A 25,793-nucleotide genomic window follows, 5' to 3' on the forward strand; every position below is an offset into this window, starting at 1 on the left:
CAATAGTGAACGGTGGCGCAACTTCGTGAATTGGTGTAAGTTAGACATTAACAGCGTTGGATGCCGGCTCAGTGGTCTAGTTGGTTAAGCACCTGGCACGAAACTGATAAGTCCTGGGTTCGAATTTCACGGGGAGTCGGATCGTATATACGCATTGCTGAGGAGTACCATACTAGGACGAAACGGCCGTCCAGTGCTTCAAGGTTTTCCATAGTGATCTAACTTCAATTGACTCTTGATCTTAACTATTAAAATGACTATAATATCCACAAAATCCCTTTTGAAATTAAAGAAGTGGTTGAGTCAATGTGACCCATAGAACATATCATCATAAAACGATATTTTTAATGGAAAAATTACAGAACAAACATATATATATATATCCACATAAAAGAGCACTTTCAAGAGAAACAGACACACACAAACACAGATGCTTACATGACCTTCATCGTCAAATTCTAATTTTCGATGAGACCGAATCTTTTGTTTTAATTCTTTCTTTGCTAATTGAATACGACTTAATTTTTTCTAGAGAAAAAAAAGAGACGAAAAGTAGATTGTGTAAACAAATACTTAATAACAATCTCACGTTTGAGCAATATATTAAAATGTCTAAATGATATCTGTAATGATATCGTGTTATGGATAGACAGATCTATTCATAAACAGGAATTACAACATACCGTTTTATAATCCAGCACTTATACAATATTAAATGAGTAATTCTTCAGTTAAAACTCTCCATGCTATACAACTCCTAAAGACTGATGTGTTGGCATACAGACCAGTTTGGAAAAGCCACTCATACATTTATTTACACATAACGATCTCCTTCGGTGATTCAAATAGTTTTACAATCCCCCGTTTTCTATAAAAAGTAGTTATTGTCCAATTTAAATGTAGGCTGAGTTACTCTGTTTGGAGGCCCAAATCGAAACAGGTGGTTTTCTTAGGAAGCCACTCCCCGAGCCTCTAATCTAGAGGTGTAATCCACAAGGTAGTGGAGCAACGTCAGGAGATGCAGTCACATGGTAGTCGTTGGTCAACAATATATTGATGAGCCGTTTGTCCCCTCACGATTCTAGAGCTCATACGCACCATTGGTTTGGAATGAGGGTTTTCCAACTCCCCTAGGGGGATCCTCCGTGTCCACTAATCCAGTTTAAGGGTCGGATATTTGCTGTTCTTGCTTTCAATTTCGTAAACAATACCCCTGCCATGAGAAAACATCGAGTAGTATTTCCCTGACAGTTGCTGTATACGCATGGCCATATGAAAGCATTTTGAGAGGGATAACAGACTCCCCACACCCTCAGCTGTATTAGGCCATTTAGAGGCTAATATCAAACAGAGTTGAACAATACTTGAACGTTGTATGAGAATTTAAATATTAGTGCTGGTGAGCTTTAGTAAGTAGACTATTTATCTTACCAAAATGTCTTCACTGAATTTACCAGTTAGTCTCTCTCTATCTGTATATACACAAGAATTATAAGTGCTTTATACATGGGTTCGTACTATTCCTTTTTGCATACCATTTGGAGATAGTCACTGATCTGGACTATAACACAAAGTCAATCTTCAGTCAGTTAACTAGCTTCCGGGGACTACATTAAAAATTACATAAGTATAAAAGATGATTAAAGACTATAATATTAAGTATTTCATTAATTTGAATAAAAGGTTACTAAAAAAACAGTTCCACACTATTCAATTACAATTGTACATTCACTGTACATCTGAATTCCAAACATTAAACGATCACCGAGATTTAGAGAACGCAGACATTGGCCACTAATCAGTCAGCCAGTCAGTAACAACGTAGAACTTCGTACGTACGTACATCAGTTCGAATTGCCACACCACATTAGCACAGAGATGCAGTGGTCGATTCAAATCCCGTAGTGCTAGATGTAGTAAAATTATTCATTAGTTGGCCACTAATGAATGCAATTAGTCAGCAATCAAACACACACTCAATTGTAACTAGACGATTTATAATAGTAATGATTGAATGACAGTATAGTTTTCAGCCTTTTAAATAGGTTACAGATATATATAGGTGATAGGAGACAAGATGGAGGAAACATGAACCGATCAATAAAATAACCGTCTCTAATCAACGTTTAAAGGATTCACAATACAAGTAGTCATACTTCATTAAGTTAAGATTAATACAAAAATAAACAAACAAACCAGAAGGTAGGACTACATACCAATTTATTTACAGATTTCCTACTATGTTGATCATCTTCTATTGTATCATCATCTGTACTTGTATCTTGAACAAGATCTAGAGGTTTTAATTTAGTTTCATTCGGCATAACATTGAATGAAGATTTTTTAATCAATAAATTATCATCACTATCCATATTAATATCATTTTCATCAACATTATTATCAGTGTTTGATGCTATCAACTCTGTTGAATGAGGTAAATTCATCTTCATTGAACTGAACACGTTATCAGTAGTAGCAGTAGTAGTCGATAATTGATTGACATTACCATCAGATAAATTTGATACAACTGATGGAAAAGATTTAATTAATTTAACTGAATCTGGAACAAGTTGAATGTATTCTTTTGGAAGTGATGATATGAATGGTAAACCTGTATATAAGTATGAGATAAATGAATTAATTTATTAAGATATTACATATGAACTCATAATCATAAGTAGTGTTAATGAGGATTGGAGCTGTTGAGCTTTAAAGTAAAGATGTTGATATTTTGGCGTTAATCATTGTTTATCAAACAGTAGTAGTAAAAGTATGACCTGGGACAATTTGGGATGAAGAGTCTCTTATCACTTTCTAAATGCACTTATACAGTCATGTTTTTATCGTCTACTCTATAGAAGTCCTACTCACTACATTCACGTCGCCGGGTGTTTCTATAAGAGTGAAACAGCGAATTGAACATTGGTCTTATAACCTGGGTTAGTGAACACTGATACCAAACAACAGTGGGTGTAACGGGAGTAAAGGGGCAAGAATCTATAATAGTCACTGGATAGCATGACATTATATGACTTGACATTGCTCTCATGTCTCTTGGTTCAGACCTTTACATTAAATGCTTTGAGCGTTAGTACCTAGGAGAGCCACCCGCTTAAGGTTATAATTCCCGGGAAGTATACTAGTCCCTAGAGAAATAACTAGGAGCACCAAAGAAAATTCATCAACAATTACTTGTGATACATCGTCATACGTTTATGCACTTTGATGTACTTCTATTCAATTTGGTTTATATACGTAGAAATGTCTCATGCATATAAGAACTATGAAAAAAATCGACTGAATATCTTAATTTATAATCTTAAACATATGAGGATAACACGTATTCACTTGTTCATATGTTTGAAGCGTTACGCATGTATAGTGAAATAGTCGAACAGGGTACGCTCAGATGTCCCCCAAGTGCCCTAGTACGGCCGAGAGTGGGGAGAGTCAGCTCTCCCTCTCAAAATGCTCTCACATGACCACGAGTATATACCCTCTGTCAGGGAAGTTCTACTCACTTCCTTCTCGCACTACGGGTGTTGTTTACGAAATTGAGAGGACGAAAACTGAATGTACGGCACTTTAACTGGGTTGATGGACACGGAGAGTCCATCTAGGAGAGTTGGAAAACCCTGATTCCAAACTAATGGTGTACATGGGCTCCAGTATCCTGAGGGAACAGATGGCGTACGAACCAATCGTTGGTCACCAGCTACCATGTGACTGCATCTCCTTACGATGCTCCACTGCCTTCCGCATCAGACCTTTAGGTCGAAGGCTCCAGGCGTGACCCTCTAAGAAAACCACCTGTTTCGGTTTGGGCACCCGGGCAGTATCACAGCTCTCACACAAATCAAATGAGATTTGTGTGGTGCATATTTATCTGGTCCCCCCCTTGTACCAGTATTTATGTGTTCAAATAAATAAATAAAACGCTCAGGTTAGACATGCAGTGGAAAATAACCTGAGTTGATCAGATGGTGAGATTGTGAAAATTTGTCGAATTAGATCGTTGAAATGTATTTTATTGACTATCAGTAGACGACAAAAGCAATTAATTAGTGTTTATTTACATTATTAATGTTATATTTCAAACCCTGTGACAATCGACGAACCGTAAAACCCTTTGTTGCACTGGTGGACACAAATGAATATAACAATTATCTAACATTCTTTTCTCTTCGCGTCGATTCCATTCAATTCTACACCATTCAACTTCATCCTGAAAAAATATTGAAATCACTTTGTTACGCTCAAACTAATTTATTTATCCAGGAACTGATTACAACCCTTACCCCCTCTCTCAATTGACAAGTGGACTGAGGCACGCTAATAGGTGTAGACAACTAGGTTGGGGTCCGCATGATTATCGTAACCAGTGGTTAGAGACTTTCAATGACACGGCTGAAAATCATTTGCAATGGAGCAAGTGGATTGATTGTTTGTCTTCCCTCAGATTCTAAGCTTCCGAAGTATTTTTCATCTCATGAATTTATGTTATCTCGAATCGTATCTTCGATGACTAGTCTTTTCAATCATCACTCATATTGTTCCTACCTCCAATACTTTTTAATTTGCTCTGACAATTGCATTTCTCTGTGCAAATGGAATATAACAACTTAAAATGATGTATATACATACATACCAGGTCCTAGGTTATGTTTAACTTGATTCACTGGTCACCTCTATACAATTCGAAACTAGTTACTAGTATCAGTTCTTTTTTACTGATTTACTTGGCTTTGAGTAATACTGTGTGTGAACACTAATCATAATAAGTCGATTAGATTACCATTATTCTTTACAACAAATTTGAAATGAATGATTACAAAAGTGAATTAACACTTTACTTACCAAGTGAATTAGCAAATTTTTCTACAGGTAGATCTTTTGCATTGAACACATTCAATAATTCATTAGATTGTTGTTGTTGTTGTTGTTTTTGTTTAGTTGGATTTCGTCTAGCCATTAAACAATAATCGCGTAGATAAGCAGTGAATGCTAATCGTGCTGATTGAGTTAATTCCAGTTTACGTGCTAATAAACTTGATGATTCTTTAGAAACTCTTCGTTGTAACTTTGATTCAGGAAATCTATACAATAATAATAATAATACTAAATTAATTACTAAGCATTTGTGAAGCATGAATAATAGACAGTGAGGAACGGACGAGAAACATTTGATTTTGTGGCTTTGAATTTTCCCACTTGAGGTCAACGTAGAACCTATAGCATATTAGTTTGCTGGACCCAGTTTCGATCCCATATTAACACAATGAAATGAAATACAAAAAATGTAATAATAATAAGGTTGTTGAATGCGCATATATTTGCAAATATTTCTCTATTTTCTTTTCTCTCTCCCAGTCCATGTCGTCCCATGACATTTTTATATCCGGTGTTGTCCATTCCGATCTTGGAGTTTATATTTCCCATCAGGATGGTGAGGTTCTTACTTGGGCACTTCGAGGTGGTTGATTGCACCCTCTCATAGAACTGATCTTTGTTGTCGTCGTTGTCACCATTAGTGGGTGCATAACATTCATTGTGATCCCTTTGTTTTTGTTTTGAATGATGCTTTGATGATTCTGGATCCGTGAGATCTTTATCCTACAAGGGTTGGATGGAGAGTGCTGGTGGGCGGTCTATGCTCCTCCACGAGGAGTAACAGGATTAAGTAAGTAAGTAAGAATGACTGAACGAATAGAATATAATACGAAAAGACAGTGGAAAATATGTATGAAAGTTTACTGAAAGCAAAGAACGAAAGAAAGTTAAAGTGTGAATGCATCTATTTCATTGTGAACGATTCTTAACCAATGTGAACTAAAATTCTCAACTGCCGATAATGATTATGGCACAAATCCCAAATAAGTCGTCTGGATATCCTAATATGACTCAGACTAACAGTTAGGCACTTTTTTGACTGATGCCATGTGTTAGTTTAGCCGCAATTTAACAAGTGTATACGTGAATTGACCTAAATGTGAATAGAGATAGATGGCAGCTAGCAGTTGAATCCAGGACGCATACTTCGTCCTGTTCCAGACTCGCTAGCTGGATGCACCTACATCCCAATGGATAACACGATGACGTTCCAAACGAAAGATAATGGATCCGAGTCCTGCGTTGAGTATCGACTTTGAGATGCAGGTCAAACAAAGAGAGGCTACAGATATGTGATGGGTAGGACAAGGAATTTACACATATACGCTCATATAAAAATAGTCAGGGTTAATAATAATAATAATAATAATTGCCAAGGTCAAAATGTAACTCTAGAAGCTAGAATAACCCATGTGAACTTGACATGGTACTACACACTATAGTGTAATTTTCATAATGAATCGACTCCATTTGTAATCCATACTTGCTTATTCCACTCGAAATGGAGTCCATGACCTTGAATTCCCATAGTCAGTTAAATTTTATTGAGAAGCTATGATTCTCGGAGGTAGTCACCTAGAAAAGTGGTCAATACTAAGTACAAGAATGATGTTGTATATGTAAGTTATTAAGGTATCGACTCAATAGGTGAACAAATGAATGAATGAATGAAAAATCCTAAAGTGAAGTCGTCTACAGACGAGTTTTATTGAAGACGCTCAAAATGAAATATAATAAAGTATTTTGTCTAATACCATTTAAGGATTGCAATAGTTCCCTAGTTATCAGAATGGGTTTTGTGGAGAGTTTTAGAAATTTCACAGGTTCTAGTGAGAAGCCGTTACCAGTGGAGTTCAACCAGGTCTGTTGTGAGATATCAACTCACTGAAGACAATGGTGTACGGTGGAGCAACTTCGTGGATTGGTTGAAGTTAGAAATTAACACCGTTGGATGCCGGCTCAGTGGTCTAGTGGTTAAGCGCTCGCGCGCGAAGCCAGTAGGTCCTACGTTCCAGCCCCGCGGGGTGCGGGATCGTGGACGCGCACTGCTGAGGAGTCCCATACTAAGACGAAACGGCCGTCCAGTGCTTTCAGGTTTCCATGGTGGTCTAGCTTCAATCGACCCATGATTTCAACCTGTGAAAGTTCCCTAGTTGATATGAAGCTTTGGTAAAAATAGAGGGGAAAACTCCTCACCGAATTCAATACACTGAATGATTAAGATTGAGTAATTAAAGATGAGTATACATTGATACTAACATATAGCTTACTTTACTAATTTTAATACAACAGAATGTTTAGCAAGTATATGAATTAAATTTTGCTCAGATGGTAATAGAAATAAAATTGATCGACCTATTTGTCCATTTCGTCCAGTTCGACCAATACGATGTACATAATCTTCAGTAAAATGCGGACAATCAAATTGTACAACCCAATGGACATTTGGAAAATCTATGAAAAGATAAACAACAACAACAACGATAACGACAACGTTGAACAGAATAAAATGAATTTTAAAATGGTGAGACTTTAATTTATGGACGAACCAATCAAATTTAAGACAACAGGTTTTGGCGCGAAATTCATTTATTCATTTGTCCAAACAGCATTTTTGCATTAAAAAATGATGTCAGTTGATTATGAAAACATTAAATCTAATCCTTAGCCCTAACGTTCAACTTTAAATCCTAATTCCTCATATTAATATATAACCCTCACTTAACCATAGTAAGTAGGTGGACATTCTAAGGTCATTTTAGTGTTTCTCAAAGGTCGTTCATAAATTATAGGTCCCACTGAATTAACAATGAATGTTATGAGATATATTTCATGGTACAAATATCATATACAATGTGATTCATTGAACTCGTAGGAAATAATAACATATTTGTAAAATAAGAAGCATAAATTCAAGTTAGTGAAGTAAAATATCTTTAGAGTATTTGAAGATCAACTGGATGACGTATATTTTTATTTATTTATTTGAACACATTAATACTGGTACAAGGGGGCACCAAATGCATATACGCCACACAAATCTCATTTGATTTGTGTGAGGGCGTTGATACTGCCCGTCTGCCCAGACCGAAGCAGGTCGTCTTCTTAGGGGGCCACACCCCGAGCCTTCGATCTAAAGGTCTGATCCTCAAAACAATGAGGCATCGTAAGGAGATGCAGTCCCATGATAGCCGGTGACCAACAATTGGTTCATATGCCATTTGTCCCTTCAGGATCCTGGAGTCCATGTGTACCATTGGCTTGGAATGAGGGTTATTCAATTCCTACAGGTGGACTCCCCTAGGTAAACTCTTCTTGCCCACTAAACCCGGTTAAAACACCGGACATTTGCTTTCCATCCTCTCAATTTCGTAAACAACACCCGTGGTGCGAGAATGCAGTGAGTAGGACTTCGCTGACATTTTCTATATACGCGTGTCCATATGAGAGCATTTGGAGAGGGAGAGCGTACTCTCCCCATTCTCGGCCGTATCAGGGCATTTGGGGGCAATCCACGGCTAAAGAAATATCTCTCAATGAGAATGAAAGATTGTTGTGCAATATTATGAATGGATTAATATTAGAAATGTAAACATCTAAGTGTTAATTTAATGATTTAAAGTTTATAAATGATCGCTTGTTGCGAACTCTATAAGTTATGAATTCAATCTTAAATAGGATGATGCATCTTAATAATAAGCAATACCATACCAGAACAAAATAACCATTGATTACCTTTTGGTTTTTATATCATTTTCCAATATATATATGAATTAATAAAATTCAGTGAACAATAAGAACAATAAAGAATGAATTCAGAACAATTAACATCGTTCTTCTGAACAATAATCATCAACACAAACTTCTAGCGTCAACTTCATAGATGAGTAAGATTTGTGTAATTGTGATTGACTTGTAAATATTTGACGTAAGAAAGATAATTTGAATTATTTTTTTTTTGGTTAGTGTTTTTTTAGAGAGTTAGTTTTCTACCGGACATGGTCGCTAACCCCATACCCAACCCTCCTCCTATATCGGGCTTGGAACCGGCAGTCGCCTCAAGCGGAGTTTCCTAAGAAGGATAGCCGTTAATATTTAGAAGACATATAGGGAAATTGAAATTTCGCTCAAACAAATTAACTGAAATACTCAACCATACCTATATTGAGATGTTAGTTAGTGTTTGAAGAAAATAACATGATAAACATACACGTACATATATGTATATCATTAATATCTTAAAGCATATTGTACTTACCTAAACCTCGTTCAGCTAAATTAGTAGCTAACAGAACGGAACCATGTGGAGAATTAGCAAAGCGATCATAAACTTGAAAACGTTTTTGTTGATTCATATTACCACGAAGTTGTAAAATTTTAAAATATGGTCTAAGCAATTGAAATAATTCATATGCATATCGAACCTTAATATATAGAAATAGCAAAAACAAATAAACAATTAGTGCATAGTTAGGGGTGGCCAAACCAAAACGTGACACCATTGCTTGAGGTCATTAACGTCTGGTCTGAGCCATGCTGGTAGATGCAAACTACCTGGTTGGGGTCCGCGTGACTACCGTAACTAATGGTCGGACACTCCGGATGACATGTTTCAGAATCGATCACAAGTACGCGCAGGTGTATACACTCTTTATCTTCCTTTAAACCGTGAGATTAAAATTACTTTATACCTTTCTTTCTAGTTCTCTCTTCCTATACTATATCCTTATATGCAATCTTTCTTTTATATATTACTACCATTGAAGTTATTTTTCTGGTTAGCGTTTTTTTAGCGAGTTAGTTTTCTACGGGATGGGGACGTTAACCCCATGCCCAACCCTCCTCCTTTATCCGGGCTTGGGACCGGCAGTAGCCCCCGGAGGGACTCCAGGCGGAGAATTATGACGCCTCATGATGAAAGCCGAATCCCTTCGGAAGTTATGAGGCCGATGCCCCTTCTGACAACCAGAGCGACCATTTATTTAGGTACATGGAATGTTCGTACAATGTGGGACACCGGAAGAGCCTTCCAGATTGCTGCAGAAATGAGAAGATACAACCTAGAGGTACTTGGGATCAGTGAAACACATTGGACACAAGTTGGACAACAACGACTAACTACAGGAGAGTTCCTGTTATACTCCGGCCATGAAGAAGAAAATGCACCACATACACAAGGAGTTGCATTGATGCTGTCCAAACAAGCGCAAAATGCACTTATAGGATGGGAATCTCATGGACCAAGGATCATCAAAGCCTCGTTTAAAACAAAGAAAGAGGGCATTTCAATGAACATCATCCAATGCTATGCGCCTACCAACGACTACAATGAAGACGCTAAAGATCAATTCTACAATAGGCTGCAGTCAATAGTCGAGAAGTGCCCAAAAAAGGACCTGACCATTCTGATGGGAGATTTCAACGCCAAGGTTGGAACGGACAACACTGGATATGAAGACATCATGGGACGACACGGACTGGGAGAAAGAAACGAAAGTGGTGAGAGATTTGCAAATCTATGTGCCTTCAATAAGCTGGTCATAGGCGGCACCATATTCCCACATAAACGCATACACAAAACCACATGGACTTCACCGGATCACTCTACACAAAACCAAATCGACCATATTTGCATCAACAAAACGTTCAGGAGGACTATAGAGGACGTGAGAACCAAGAGAGGAGCTGATATAGCATCAGATCATCACTTACTGGTCGCCAAGTTGAAATTGAAACTCAAGAAGCACTGGACAACGGGGCAGACAGTATCACAAAAGTTCAATACGGCCTTTCTTCAGGATACTAACAAACTCAACAAATTCAAGATAGTCCTCAGCAATAAGTTCCAGGCCTTTCATGATCTACTCAATGGAGAAGGAACTACTGCGGAGAGCAACTGGAAGGGGATCAAAGAGGCAATCACTTCAACATGTCATGAGGTCCTGGGTCACAAGAAGCACCACCACAAGGAATGGATCACTGTTGATACACTGGATAAGATTCTAGAAAGGAGGAACAAGAAGGCAGCGATCAATACCAGCCGAACAAGAGCAGAAAAAGCCAAGGCACAAGCTGAATACACGGAAATAAACAAACAAGTGAAGAGGAGCATCAGAACCGACAAACGTAAATATGTGGAAGATTTAGCAACGACGGCGGAAAAGGCTGCAAGAGAAGGAAACATGAGACAATTGTATGACACGACAAAGAAACTCTCTGGAAATCGCCGCAAACCAGAACGACCAGTGAAAAGCAAGGAAGGCGAGGTAATCATCAACATTGAAGAGCAACAAAACAGGTGGGTAGAACACTTCAAAGAACTCTTGAATCGACCAGCTCCACTGAACCCACCCAATATCGAAGCAGCACCCACGGACCTCCCAATCAATGTTGGCCCACCAACAATTGAAGAAATCAGCATGGCCATCAGACAAATCAAGAGTGGCAAAGCAGTAGGACCGGACAACATCCCAGCAGAGGCACTAAAAGCAGACGTAGCGGCAACTGCAAGGATACTCCACATTCTCTTCAGCAAAATTTGGGATGAGGAACAAGTACCAACAGACTGGAAAGAAGGACTACTGATCAAAATACCGAAGAAAGGCGATCTCAGCAAGTGTGATAACTACAGGGGCATCACTATTCTCTCAATACCGGGAAAAGTCTTCAACAGGGTATTGTTAAACAGGATGAAGGACTGCGTAGACGCCCAACTTCGTGACCAACAGGCAGGATTCCGTAAGGATAGATCGTGTACAGACCAAATCACAACTCTACGGATCATTGTGGAACAATCAATTGAATGGAATTCATCACTCTACATCAACTTCATTGACTACGAAAAGGCATTTGATAGCGTGGACAGAACAACACTATGGAAACTTCTTCGACACTACGGCGTGCCTCAGAAGATAGTCAATATCATACAGAACTCATATGATGGATTACACTGCAAAATCGTGCATGGAGGACAGTTGACAAAGTCGTTCAAAGTGAAGACCGGTGTTAGGCAAGGTTGCTTACTCTCACCCTTTCTCTTTCTCCTGGTGATCGACTGGATCATGAAGACGTCAACGTCCGAAGGAGAGCGCGGGATACAATGGACATCTAAGATGCAGTTGGATGATCTAGACTTCGCAGACGATCTGGCCCTTCTATCCCAAACGCAACAACAGATGCAGGAGAAGACAAACAGTGTGGCAGCAGCCTCAGCAGCAATAGGTCTCAATATACACAAAGGGAAAAGCAGGATTCTCCGATACAACACAGAATGCACCAATCCAATCACAATTGACGGAGAAGATTTGGAAGATGTAAAAACCTTTACGTATTTGGGCAGCATCATTGATGAACACGGTGGATCTGATGCAGATGTGAAGGCGCGGATAGGCAAAGCAAGAGCAGCATATTTACAACTGAGGAACACCTGGAACTCAAAGCAACTGTCAACCAACACCAAGGTCAGGATTTTCAATACAAATGTCAACACAGTTCTACTGTATGGGGCAGAGACCTGGAGAACTACAAAAGCCATCATCCAGAAAATACAGGTGTTTATTAACAATTGTCTACGCAAAATACTTCAGATCCGTTGGCCGGACACTATTAGCAACAACGTACTGTGGGAGAGAACAAACCAGATCCCAGCGGAGGAAGAAATCGGGAAGAGGCGCTGGAAGTGGATAGGACACACATTGAGGAAAGCACCCAACTGCGTCACAAGACAAGCCCTCACCAGGAATCCTCAAGGTCAAAGGAGGAGAGGAAGACCAAAGAACACATTACACCGAGAAATTTAGATAGACATAAAGAGAATGAACAACAATTAGATGGAACTAGAAAGGAAAGCCCAGGACAGAGTGGGTTGGAGAATGCTGGTCAGCGGCCTATGCTCCATTGGGAGTAGCAGGCGTAAGTAAGTAAGTAAGTACCATTGAAGTAACTACTTTCATGAATTTAATGTTCATTTTGTTGTGTTGATGAGGTATGGCAACTTGGACCGATGCATATATATGCCTGGTCCTACATTGTAGCTGACTGACCATTACCTTGATTAGTTTGTGCTTATTCCTAAAGTTTATTGATCGGGGACTGGAATCTCATAAAGAATGTAGATGTAATCCATGTAACAATTATATCCTAATTATATGTGCCTGGTCCTATGTTGTAGCTGACTCACTGAAATTAGTCCACTCAGTGTTCAATATCTTTCAATGTGTGAACGTTCCAGTGTGAATTTAAACTGAAATTGAGTTACATAGGTACATTATATCTTGAAGATTGTTTATAATGATCAATTTGAATAGTATTTAATGTTGGAAAGGTTATTGAAACTTTCCAATTGCCCCTTTTAGTAAAAGCCAATATCCTTTTGTGAGACAAGAAAAAGGAACTGGATTAGCATTGAAGGTCTTTTCGATTTAACAGTGACTAAAAAGTTTAAGAGGTAACGTCTTGAGACATGTAATGCATAATTCTTCGGTAAATGATTATTTTTGCAGTATTATATCCATACTTTCCAAAACTTGCCGCAGGGACCTCAAATTCGTGAAAAAGTGAAGTGTGTACTATTTTAAGAGCTGACATTTTCTAGAGGTTAGGGGTTCATGAACGAAACCGAATGTTTTGATTTCAATGAGATTTTCTAATCTATTTTTCCTTGGTAGGAAGGCAACAACGTTGAAGATACTATTTGCCCGTGGTGAATACCTGACTTCTGCTAAACCCTAGTACAGTAAGTGATATGATTTCGCCTCTGGACCTTAACTTCAGAGAATAGTTAAAAATCTCATCCTGACTTAAAGTAGACGCTATTGATGTTATTTAAAAACGACAATTATAGTTTTGTAATTCATCTATCCAGCTTAGAGAATGCAATACCACCCAAGATATCAACTTAAAATATGTATGAAACTTCTCTATGATTTTAAAATTTTACGAGATTGTTTATTGTCAGACAAGGTTTACATTTTCCTTGAAAATAGTAAATTGAAGATAAATTTATTAACACCCTCTATAATGAACTCAAAAAGTAATATACAGTAATATCGGCAATGATATGTTTGCAATGATGAATATCATTTTACATAATTGCACAGCCCCAAAATGCCCTGATACGGCCGAAAAAGGGGAGAGTCATTTCTCCTTCTCCAAATGCTCTCACATGGACACGCGTATATAGCCTCTGTCAGGAAAGTCCTAATCACTGCATTCTCGCACCACGGGTGTTGTTTACGAAATTGAGAGGATGGAAAGCAAATGTCCGGTGTTTTAACCGGGTTTAGTGGGCAAGAAGAGTTTACCTAGGGGAGTCCACCTGTAGGAATTGAATAACCCTCATTCCAAACCAACGGTACATATGAACTCCAGGATCCTGAAGGGACAAATGGCATATGAACCAATTGTTGGTCACCGGCTATCATGGGACTGCATCTCCTTACGATGCCTCATTGTTTTGAGGATCAGACCTTTAGATCGAAGGCTCGGGGTGTGGCCCCCTAAGAAGACGACCTGCTTCGGTCTGGGCAGACGGGCAGTATCAACGCCCTCACACAAATCAAATGAGATTTGTGTGGCGTATATGCATTTGGTGCCCCTTTGTACCAGTATTAATGTGTTCAAATAAATAAATAAATACAGACCTGTTATACACTCTTTCATAGAGAAAATCAAGATACTGACAGTGTTAACTACTGAGAATATATACTAACAAGCACATTTATCATTTATCAGTATACTGATTTGTAGAGGTAGTTTGTTGTGAACATAAAATTGATGGATGACATTTACTAATCGGTAATATACTGTTAACACAAACGAAATATTCATGTAATCTTTTCCAGAAGGAGATATCATATGTAGATGCATGTACACAGCGAATTGGATGTGAAATATTTTGTTAGCAAAAGAATGAAGATACTTTATTGATAGTAAGATGAAACTTGAGTAGTTTTCACAAGATAACTAAAATCAGTGTGATATCTACTAGTTGGCCGAATCGTGATCAATGGAGTAAGATCGAATTACATAAAAGTGGTAACCAATGTATACAACATGCTTACTTAGTTAACTGATAAGATTAGAAATTTTTCTAAAAATATAACGAAGATACTATTTAATTGTGTAAATTACGAAGAGAGTTTTAATCATAAACCGACGTCAGCTAAGGAATCATTGAAAATCAAAATGCAGTGGGTAGTTATTTCGTTCTAACTTGAGACTCCTAAGAAGTAAGTACTGAAGTACCTAAGTAGTACAACCCTACGAGGAGTCGAAGCCGAGATCGTTAGTTCTTGTAACAAGTACGCCATTTCCCCACAAGTTAGTCAGGAACAAATCATGACCATTTCAAAATATAGTGAATCTGCGATACAGTGCGGCAGTCATTCATTGCCATCAGCCATGACTGTCTCATTTAATAGTAATAGAATGGCACGCGCATGCCGAGACTTCGAGAAGCTGTTAGACTTGACTTCTGTTGATGAAACTTCCGAAACTAGGTAAAAACATTCATCGAATCCCTTTAGTTTTTTAATAGTCCAAAAGCAAGTTACAACCCAGTGTATGAAGTATACTCTTCTCGTAAGAAAGAAATATCCTGTCACAACTACTACAAAGATAAAAAAGATACAAGTTGACAACAAAAGTACACACACATTGACAAACCTGTTTTTGTGTTGAAAAAAATACAATGATCTTTTTCTTACAATGACTTTGTAAAAATGTCCACAATGTATCCAACTTTTGTTCCAATGGAACTATGGCATAATATTGAAGTAGTTCAGATGGTGTGTGTAATTCATTTGATAAAGTTGTACTATTATTAGTACTGTTAATATTATTATTGACTGATACAGTTATTGGATTACGCATACTAAGACGAATAAGTTGATCTGTAGCCCTATGATAGTTGAGGAAGAAAAAAAGGGGAAAAGGATCAAAAAACAAGAAAAGTAAAACAGAGTAGATTGCTTTATAGTATACACACGTTATTATTACATGAAGATCTCATATACCTAAAAAAAGGGTTCAAGTGGATAGAATCCAAGGAGACTTTTACAGTGTTTTTATTAGCTCCTGTGAATGAAACTTTTAAGATAAGTGAAATGATCAGAGCATTCAACTGTTTCACCTCCTATCATCAGATTGGGTGTTGATGTAAACTCATGTTTTGAAGTAATATTTTATATTTATATGAAGCAAAAATCATTCGTCAGGAATTTTTGGAACGATACTTAAGTCGTAATAGGAAGGGTAATGACGACTTTCATTCCTTTCTGATTGGTTGTCCCTACTTTTAGTTCGTTAATTTTCTGGGTGTTCGAAGGTCATGTTCTTGCTATTATGTTATACTGAGTTGTACTATTTCTAGGTGTCCTGTTTGAATATCACATTTTTCCTACATGTTTTCTTATTCCTATGTAAGCAGCTAACTGTTAAAATGTTGTGTGCCAGCTACCATTATCGAGTTCTTGATAGAACCATCTATGTTAGACTAACTGGAAACCATGTTTGGTGAAGACGCTGATAAAATGCAGAGTCTTTTGGTAGCACTAAGCAACAATGCCAGAATGTTTGGAATGCGCTTCTCTCCCTCGAAATGCAAGTTGTTACTTCAGGACTGGTCTGCGTCAACACCTGAACTAAGGATAGGGAGTGAAGTAGTCGAACGCGTTGACAACTTCACTTATCTTGGAAGTCTGATCAGCCCTAATGGGTTGGTGTCTGACGAAATCTCAGCACGGATTCGAAAAGCTCGTTTGGCTTTTGCCAACTTACGTCACCTATGGCGAAGGCGAGATATCCGTCTATCAATAAAAGAACGAGTATACTGCGCGGCAGTCCGTTCTGTTTCGATTTACGGCTGCGAAACATGGCCATTAAGAGTAGAAGACACTCGTAAGCTACTAGTGCTTGACCACAGATGCCTTAGAAATATTGCGGGCGTCTGCTGAGATCACCGGGTAAGTAGTGAGGTTAGACGCAGTGTATTAGGGAATGATGGTAAATCAGTTGATGAGGTTGTGAATCTTCATCGACTGAGATGGTTGGGCCACGTGCTGTGTATGTCTGAACAACGATTACCACGACGTGCAATGCTAACCGATGTTGGAGATGGTTGGAAGAAAGTTAGGGGCGGCCAAACCAAAACGTGGTATCAGTCCACAAAGTCACTAACTTCCAGTCTGAGCCATGTTGCTAAATGCAGACTACTTGGTTGGGTCCGCATGACTATCGTAACCAATGGTTGGAGACTCTGAGTGACATGGCTCAGAATCGATCACAATGGCGTCGGTGTATACACTCTCTGTCTTCCCTTAAACTAAGAGATTAAAATTACTTTATATCTTTCTTTCTACGAACTAATTCTTTCTTCCTGTACTACATCCTTATATGCAATCTTTCTTTTATATATTACCACAACTGAATTAAATACTTTTATGAATCCGGTGTCCATCTTTTTGTGTTAATGAGGTATGGCAACTTGGACCGATGCATATATGCGCCTGGTCCTGCGTTATAGCTGACTGACTGACTGAACCGGAAACCCTAATACAAAGTTGTTTTTCTGAAAATTTGGCATTAAAGGAGGTGATTGTAAATAGGGAGTAGTATGACAACATAAAAACTCTAATTCTTATTATTCATAAACTTACTTTGTTAAAGTGGCTGAAAACAATAAAGTTTGTCGATCAGGAGTTAAATTTTGAAGAATTACTTCTAAATCATCACGAAATGTTGGATCTAATAATCTATCAGCTTCATCTAATATAAGTAATTTTAAATTAGACATATCAAGAAGAGAATTTTCAGTTTGATGTTGAGCCATTCGACCAGGAGTTCCAATTAGAATATTTGCTCGTGATATACTATTCCATTCTTGATTTTTTAAAGCCTACAAAGAATGAAAAACAATAATAACACTGAATATTAAACAAAAATAAACTTGAAAAATCATATCCTATATAGAAAGTATACAAGTAATCTAACCAGTTAAATTCAAGTTCAATCCAGAGGCATATGGATGAAGGGCTCATGATAGATGAATGAGGTGGTTGATTAATACGGTTTTGGTTATCTATTTATGAGAAAAATTTTTTAAAAATGCAATCCTAAGGGTACATATTTAATAGATGTGGATCATTTTAAGGATTTCGTACTTTCCGATAGGTGGTACTTTAATCACTCTTGAAAAACATCATCAGAGGACAAACTTCTGATAGAAGTGAACTATTTATACTTTTCCACACACGACTAACAGTTTATTCTGTCGACTTTAATTGGCTGTTATTGATCATTGTTTTGTGATTTTTGGACAGTTATTTCCAATGACTTGATTTTCCTAGCAATCCATTTACACTAGATTTAAAAACTTTCCAAATCGAACTTTTGTTCAATGTGTATTGACACCTAAATAGTGTTCATTCAAACGAAGATAAACGAGGTTCCTACTTTGTCCGATGTAGGTGCTTATCGTAGATGGAATGGTTTAATCTATTAATTCATCCTTGGAGAAAAAGTTGTGCTCAATGACTTGACTATGATAGAAATTAATGAACTTATCAAACAAAACATTATTACGAGGATACTCAGTCACATATTTTACCAAAAACTATCAGTTCAGTAGATGTGCTCGTACTGTAATGTGATCTATTTATTTATTTATTTGAACACATAGATATTAGTAAAAGGAGGCATCAAATACATATGCGCCACACAAATCTCATTTGATATATGTGAGGGCGTTGCTACTGCCCCGGTGCCCAAACAGAAGCAGGTAGTTTTCTTAGGGGACCACATCCGGAGCCTTTGACCTAAAGGTGTGTTCCACAAGGAAGTGGAGCAACTTAAGGAGATGCAGTCACATGGTAGCCAGTGACTAATAATTGGTTCATATGCCGTTTGTTACCTTAGGGTACTGGAGTCCATGAGCACCATTGGTTTGGAATGAGAGTTTTTCAACTCCCTAGGTGGACTCTCCGTGTCGACTAACCCGGCTAAAACACCGGACATTCGGTTTTCGTTACAGTAATTGGTTTTTCATCTGAGGAGTAGATCTATATTATTTATTCTGATGCTAGTCCTACTGGGAACAATTTGAAATTGATAAATCGAATTAGGGAGTATTTATTTTGATTGGGATTCGAATGTCATATTGGATACATCTGAAACTTTAGTGTTGAGAGTTGCACATTTTAATCCCTAAAAGTGTATTATTCTCCTTGACATTAGAAATTTGTCATATAAATGGTCATCAACATGTAAGAATTTTTAGTTTAGAGATTTCTGTCAATCTCATCTAACCATTAAGTAGCTTTGTCATTAATGACTGTGAGAAACACTAGCTTAAAAGTGCACTAACAGAAATTATGATAAGTCCATCCTGAGTACACAGATTTCAATAAATTGACTTTTGGAAAGAAGTAACAAAGTAAATTATGTAATTCGGTAGTTGAAAGTAGTCAACAGGAAATCTTGAACTCATCTTTCGTGCTATTTGGTATTGGTCAACAAGGTGTACCTTTAATATTGAGGGAACTGATGTTTTCTGGAGGATTCGGTCCCGCGTTACTCAGATTCACAGTCAGAGACGTTACCACTGAGCTATTCAATTTTAAGTGTAGCTCAGTTCAATAGGAGGCTATTTGCGGCTCAAAAAGACCATTGATAAGTCCTTTGACTGTGAAGCAGAGTGATGAGAGATCGAATCCGCCAAAACTCATCAATTCCCTCAATATTACAGGTACACGTTGCTGACGAGTGCCAAATAGCATGAAGATTGAGTCCAAGGTTACCTGTCGATTACCTCCAACCACCAACTTACTTCCCAACAATGTACGCGATATCGAGTCAGACTAGTGATCATATTGCAAGTCGATAGATGAAATTTGCTCAACACTAAGAAAGACTTTATATACATTACATTGGTGACTTTTCAGCAATCAATCAATTGCAAATATAAATTATCTATGAAGAACCTGTTTATATACTCGAATTTAAGCCATATTGTTTCAATGAGTACTAATGATACTATACGGTTGCTTATGTTAAATTAAGTGGATCGAATTCAACCCTGTAACCTATTTGATAAAACACGAGTACTTCCACTATTTCACTACTATTCATACATGTAGTACTAGGATAAGTGTTATCATTCAATTCAAAACTAAAGAATAGAGAAACAAGGATCTGGGTCGAATAAATTTCGTTTACATGATAGTTAAACCCTTTTGAAATATAATACTCTCTTCTAACTTGATGATTCCTATTCGATGCATAAGGTTGAAAAACCAAACCTACCGAGACTTTGCCGCCCATAATGTTCATCATAGTGAAGTGGTGTTCACGAGCAATTTTGGCAAATACGCTGAAAATCTGTCTTGATAATTCGCGAGTTGGTGTTAAAATTATGGCGACTGGACCATCAAACATGGAAACTTTGCTTTGATGAAGAAGTTCAAGCACAGGGATTGCAAAAGCAATCGTCTTGCCACTACCAGTAGGTGCTTCAGCAACCACATCTTGTCCAAGAAGGGCAGGTTTTAAGACTAGCTTTTGAATTGCAGTAGGCTTTGTGTAACCTGACAATTTTAACCCCTTCAATGTTTCTTTAGACAAAAGAAACTGTGTAAAGAAATTGCATTTGGATGTGTCTATCTAAAATGCAGAAATATTTTAATATTGAAACAAAAGCTTACACTTTGAAGACGTTCGTTAGTGGAGGACTGAGGGTTAGAGTCACGAGTCATAAGTAGAGAATTTTCGGTTTCTAAGTAATATTAGAAGCGTATGACAAATCTGTTCCGGCTACTGATTTTCAACCTACAGTCGATAATAGCAAGATGAAAATACCATGAATTAAAGTTAACTGAGCACAATAAAGTACACCAATAAGCTCAAACTAGACTAATATTTTACATGGTTATTGAATAAGATACACAACATATATTATAGAACTCATGAGCACTTAAATAAAGTGTGAGGGACAAAAATGAAGTCAAGACACATGAAACTAGAGGCAAGCATAAAAGAATAAGAAAACAAATTAGTTTATGCGCCCCAAAACTAATACTCTAAGTATTAGATCGGTTTCTTGTTTACATTAACTCTCATGACAATGTTTTGCGAATCTGGCAATATTTAATCTCAGAACTAAATTGGCATGTTGATACAACTCATAAATACGTATCCTAGTGTTTGTAATGTCAAGGAAATAGAGCCGCCAAACTGGAGTACCGCATAGACCTGATGATGAGAAGTTGAGTATATTTTATTTTGCAGGCTTGTAATGATTTCAAGACGCTTAGATAGAGTGATGACCCAGATTGATGCATGTATGAAGCATAAAAACGATTGATCTAGTGAACTTCAGAACACACCAGTTAGATTTTATGTTAGTAAAAACGTAGTTATCCCCATTGATCTTAATTGGTTTATTGACCAAATTTAAGAAATTCTTACAGCTTTCTAATAGATCTGCTTAACTAGGGTGGACTTTAAATAACAAGTAATCCACCCAATACAGCTTGATTGGGTCGTGGCAAAGTACTAATCCGATTACCGCTCAGAAACCATATGAAAAGATGAGAAGCTGAAAAGGAACTAAAACTAAAGTTAGGTGCTGGCAAGAAGGACCTTAGATTCAAATTTTCGGGTGGTGAGGCTTCAACAGAGAATGATGCCGAAGCCACTTTTGGTGCAGTATGAAATCATTTAAACGACCTTCGGATCTGTTACACAAATGTCCGGAACTTGCTCAACAAGCGATCGGAGCAAGGTATACCAATAGACTCTACCAAGCCGGATGTAATCACTGTTAGCCCCCAAATGCCCTGGTACAGCCGAGAATGGGGAGAGTTCTCTCTCCCTCTCCAAATGCTCTCACATGGACACGCGTAAATAGCCTCTGTCAGGAAAGTCCTACTCACTGCATTCTCGCACCACTGGTGTTGTTTGCGAAATTGAGAGGATGAAAACCAAATGTCCAGTGCTTTAACCGGGTTGGTGAACAGGGAGAGTTCACCTAAGGGAGTTGGAAAACCCTCATTTCAAACCAATGATGCACATGGGCTAGCTCCAGTATCCTGAAGGGACAAATGGCGTATGAACCAATCGTTGGTCACCGGTTACCATGGAACTGCATCTCCTTACGATGCCCCACTTCCTTGTGGATCTGACCTTCATGTCGGAGGCTCCGGGTGTGACCCCTAAGAAAGCGCCCTGCTTCTGTTTGGGCATCCGGTCAGTATCAACGCCGTCACACATATCAAATGAGATTTGTGTGGCGCTTATGTATTTGATGCCTCCTTATACCAATATCTATGTGTGCAAATAATAATAATAATAATCACCGTTACAGAAACTTGGCTGACTCAGTGTGTAGACAGTAGGGAACTTGATCTCAAAACTTCCACATTATTAAGAGCCGACAGAATCTAGGAGCGTAAAAAGGGACCAGTTCTATTAATTAGAAATACTATCCCCTTTATCGTTATCGATAACACACCCCATGAGAGTGGGATGTGTGAATTAGTTAGTTGCAGTTTGGAATTCAAAGAACAACAGCTGATGAGTGCTTTAGTCTACCTCAGTCCAAACTCTGAGGTGAATGATGTCTTGCTAAAGGGTTTCAACACTTAGTCATCAAGTGGTCTATGATTAATCTTAACAGGTCTAAATGCACCTACAGTAGACTGGGAAAATCTGAGGACTATGATGTCAGAAAATTCCTTCGAACAGAAAGTAATTGACGCAGTTATCACATATGTCCTAGTGCAACATGTGAAAGAAGCAAACAAGTACCACCTAGACTCTGAATCATCCTTACTAGACCTCATATTGGCATATTATGAGGATGACGTAACAAATCTTCATTATACGCCACCCTTAAGTTAGGGTGACCACAAAATTCTAGTCTTTGATCTCCATATTGTTGTCAACAACAATGAACTAGAGAAATGATCTGAATGGTCTAAAACTTGACAGTTATTGATGAGTGATTCTAAGTGCATAATGGTGCATATTGGTCACCAAGGTATAACTACACACACTGTGAAAAGCAGTGAGTTTTTTTCTTTATTTGAACACATATTTCTTAAATTTTCCAATTTTTTTAATTTTTAGATCATTTTAAATATAATCGTCTAAAAGACTCGTCATCGACGTGACTATATGAAAATTTTCATTTGTGACGTTTAGCATATATTAAGAAACAGACAATGTGATATTGGTTAGTAACCGGTTAGGTGAAGAATAATTAAGTCAGATCATGTGATGAATATAATAGATTTCGGTTACTCATTTAGAATATAGAATCATATTTCAACCTCACTCAATTTTCAAAACTTTATATTTATTTATTTGAACACATGAAAAATGGGTACAAACGGGCACTGAATACATATACGCCACACAAGTCACTTGATTTGTGTGTGAGTTGTGATACTGCCCGGGTGACATCCGAAGCTGGTGGTTTTCCTAGAGGGCTACACACAGAGCTTTCGACACAAAGGACTGATCCACGAGGCAGTGGAGCAACGTAAGATGTGAGTGACCAACGATTGGTTTATATGACATTTGTTCCGTCAGGATCATGGAGCCCACGTGCACCATTGGTTTTCCAACTCTCCTAAATGGACCCTCCGTGTCCACCAACCCGGTTAGGGCACCGAACATTCGCTTTTTGTCCTTTCGATTCTGTAAACAACACCCCTGCCACGAGAAGTCAAAGTAGGACTTCCCTGACATGTTCTATATACGCGTGGCCATGTGAGAACGGACTCCCTTACCCTCGGTCGTACCAGGGCATTTGGGGCTTTGAATTACCTGTTGTCCAGTCACATAATGACCCAAGAGTCATTGTTAGCCAAAACTTAAAAACTACTGCACACTGCCATTCGATAGCTGCCAAAGATTTCAGAGACTTGTGGTTAATATGTAGAGCCATCAGCCCTGTCCATATTAAAAACTTTCAGACCTGTATACAGTGTTTGCATGTCTTAAACGTGATTACTGTATACAAGCGGCCAGCCTCTGACTAAAAAGACGGTGAGTTTTTGAAAAGGGTTCAAAAACGGCAACTAAGTTGATCCAGTGAATCATAAAGCTCCCATAGGTTGGTAAACTGGCCAAATTAAAACTTCTCCCTGTGATATAGAGGGTTCAGAGGAGACTCAATTAGTTTTTAAACTACTTAGTGATAAATATGCATCTGATATACCCCAACATTTTTGTCTTCCAAAACAGAGAATCTATGAAGACACTAAAAATGTTCACAAGCCCAGAACAAATTACTTGTCAGCTGACTATCGAATTTCCGATCGAATTATCAACGAGTGGAATTCATCAACTCAATACATGATTGAAGCTCCACTTGTCGATACTTTCAAAAGTAAGTTGGACCATCTGAAAGACCACCATTGCAAAGACTAACACAGGCCACCCAGCTTCCTTTTCTTTCTAAATTGAAACCAAAACCGCTTCATTGATAGTTTCCTAAGCTCTGGTATGTGTTATAACGGAAGTAACTAAAATGTTTAAACTTAATGCAAACAACGTCAGTGTCTATGTAGGCAGATGCATTTGCCTTTCACTCATTCATTTATTCATGCTAATGAACATTTTATTTATTTATTTATTTTAACACATAGATATGGGTACAAGGAGGCACCAAATACATATGCGACACACAAATCTCACTCGATATGTGTGAGGGCTGTGATACTGCCCGGATGCCAAACCGAAACAGGTGGTTTTCTTAGGGGCCACACTCCGAGCCTTCGACCTGAAGGTCTGATCCACAAGGCAGTGGAGCATCGTAAGGAGATGCAATCCCATGGTAGCCGGTGACCAACGATTGGTTCATACGCCATTTGTTCCCGCAGTATACTGGAGCCCATGTGCACCATTGGTTTGGAATCCGTTTAAAGCGCCGGACATTCGCTTTTCGTGCTCTTAATTTTGTAAACAACACCCGTTGTGCGAGAAGGTAGTGAGTAGGACTTCCTGGCATAGGCTATGTACGCGTGGCCATGTGAGAGCATTTGAAAAGGGAGAGCGGACTCTCCTCATTCTCGACCGTACCAGGGCATTTGGGGGCATGCTAATGAACAGAATTCATATGTAGTTTTTTCCCGAGTTGTGGAAAAATCCCATACGATGATCATGGACAGATCGGTATGACAAAAACATACAAGACACTAATAACCATAATCATAATGATCCACAGATAGGCTAAAACTCATAAATAACAAATCGTAATCGTATGTAGCAACTGAGACATGTGATACGTAAGTCATTTGCATCTATCATGTTTGACTATGTGTGTTTTGTTGGAAAAATTGTATGAATTTCGTTTTAGAATTTTTCGCTCTTTTAGCCGAACAATTCTAAAAACCATATAACTAATTGGATTTGATTGCTTTCGTAATAATACTATGATATTAATCTGGATCATACTGAACGAAATTTGTTAATTATATGACAGACTGATTATCTGTTAATTAACTGTCTCATGCAGCGAGTAACTTACATTAATGTCCTAAAGACGAGCCTGAAGTAGTCCCAACCTCTGAAACACGAGTTATGGAGGGTAACGTACTATCCAAAACCACCGGGCTTCTAAAATTGCTACATTAAGTCGCAGTTCATGTTTATTACAAAATAAACTTCAAAATCTAAACAAGAAGATCCTGCTGGAGTAACGTAGTCTGTTTATTTTTCGACACCTACATATCAAGTTTTCATGAAGTTTTAAATACTTGTTGTGTGATGTATCAGTGGTCTGTATATGTAGAGGGAACCATGGATAATATGACACGACATGACTAAATCTCCCTTAACCATTCTACACTTTGTTGACTGTAAAGTGGGTGAAGATCGACCCTGTTAGGATCCCTCAAGAA

General features: G+C 38.0%; 1 protein-coding gene across 2 annotated transcripts in view; it reads right to left on the reverse strand.

The window, feature by feature from the left end:
- The window catches only part of DBP4 (ATP-dependent RNA helicase dbp4), a 31,752-nt gene extending 6,242 nt beyond the window's left edge, over positions 1-25,510 (reverse strand). Inside the window, exons 1-10 of one of the 2 annotated variants that reach the window (XM_051216674.1) lie at positions 25,421-25,510; positions 20,589-20,712; positions 20,191-20,547; positions 17,547-17,785; positions 15,556-15,790; positions 9,149-9,314; positions 7,161-7,344; positions 4,858-5,096; positions 2,217-2,611; positions 439-528 (exon numbers count right to left, since the gene is read on the reverse strand). In XM_051216674.1, the coding sequence (XP_051065269.1) occupies positions 439-528; positions 2,217-2,611; positions 4,858-5,096; positions 7,161-7,344; positions 9,149-9,314; positions 15,556-15,790; positions 17,547-17,785; positions 20,191-20,547; positions 20,589-20,639 (1,956 nt within the window). In that variant the 5' untranslated portion in view covers positions 20,640-20,712; positions 25,421-25,510. Of the gene's footprint in view, positions 1-438; positions 529-2,216; positions 2,612-4,857; positions 6,027-7,160; positions 7,345-9,148; positions 9,315-15,555; positions 15,791-17,546; positions 17,786-20,190; positions 20,548-20,588; positions 20,713-25,420 lie in introns of those variants that run through there. The other variant, XM_051216675.1, reaches the window with a different exon arrangement.
- Positions 25,511-25,793: the final 283 nt, after the last annotated feature.

The sequence above is a fragment of the Schistosoma haematobium genome, chromosome 6 (genome assembly GCF_000699445.3).
Source record: "Schistosoma haematobium chromosome 6, whole genome shotgun sequence".
NCBI lineage: Eukaryota > Metazoa > Platyhelminthes > Trematoda > Strigeidida > Schistosomatidae > Schistosoma > Schistosoma haematobium.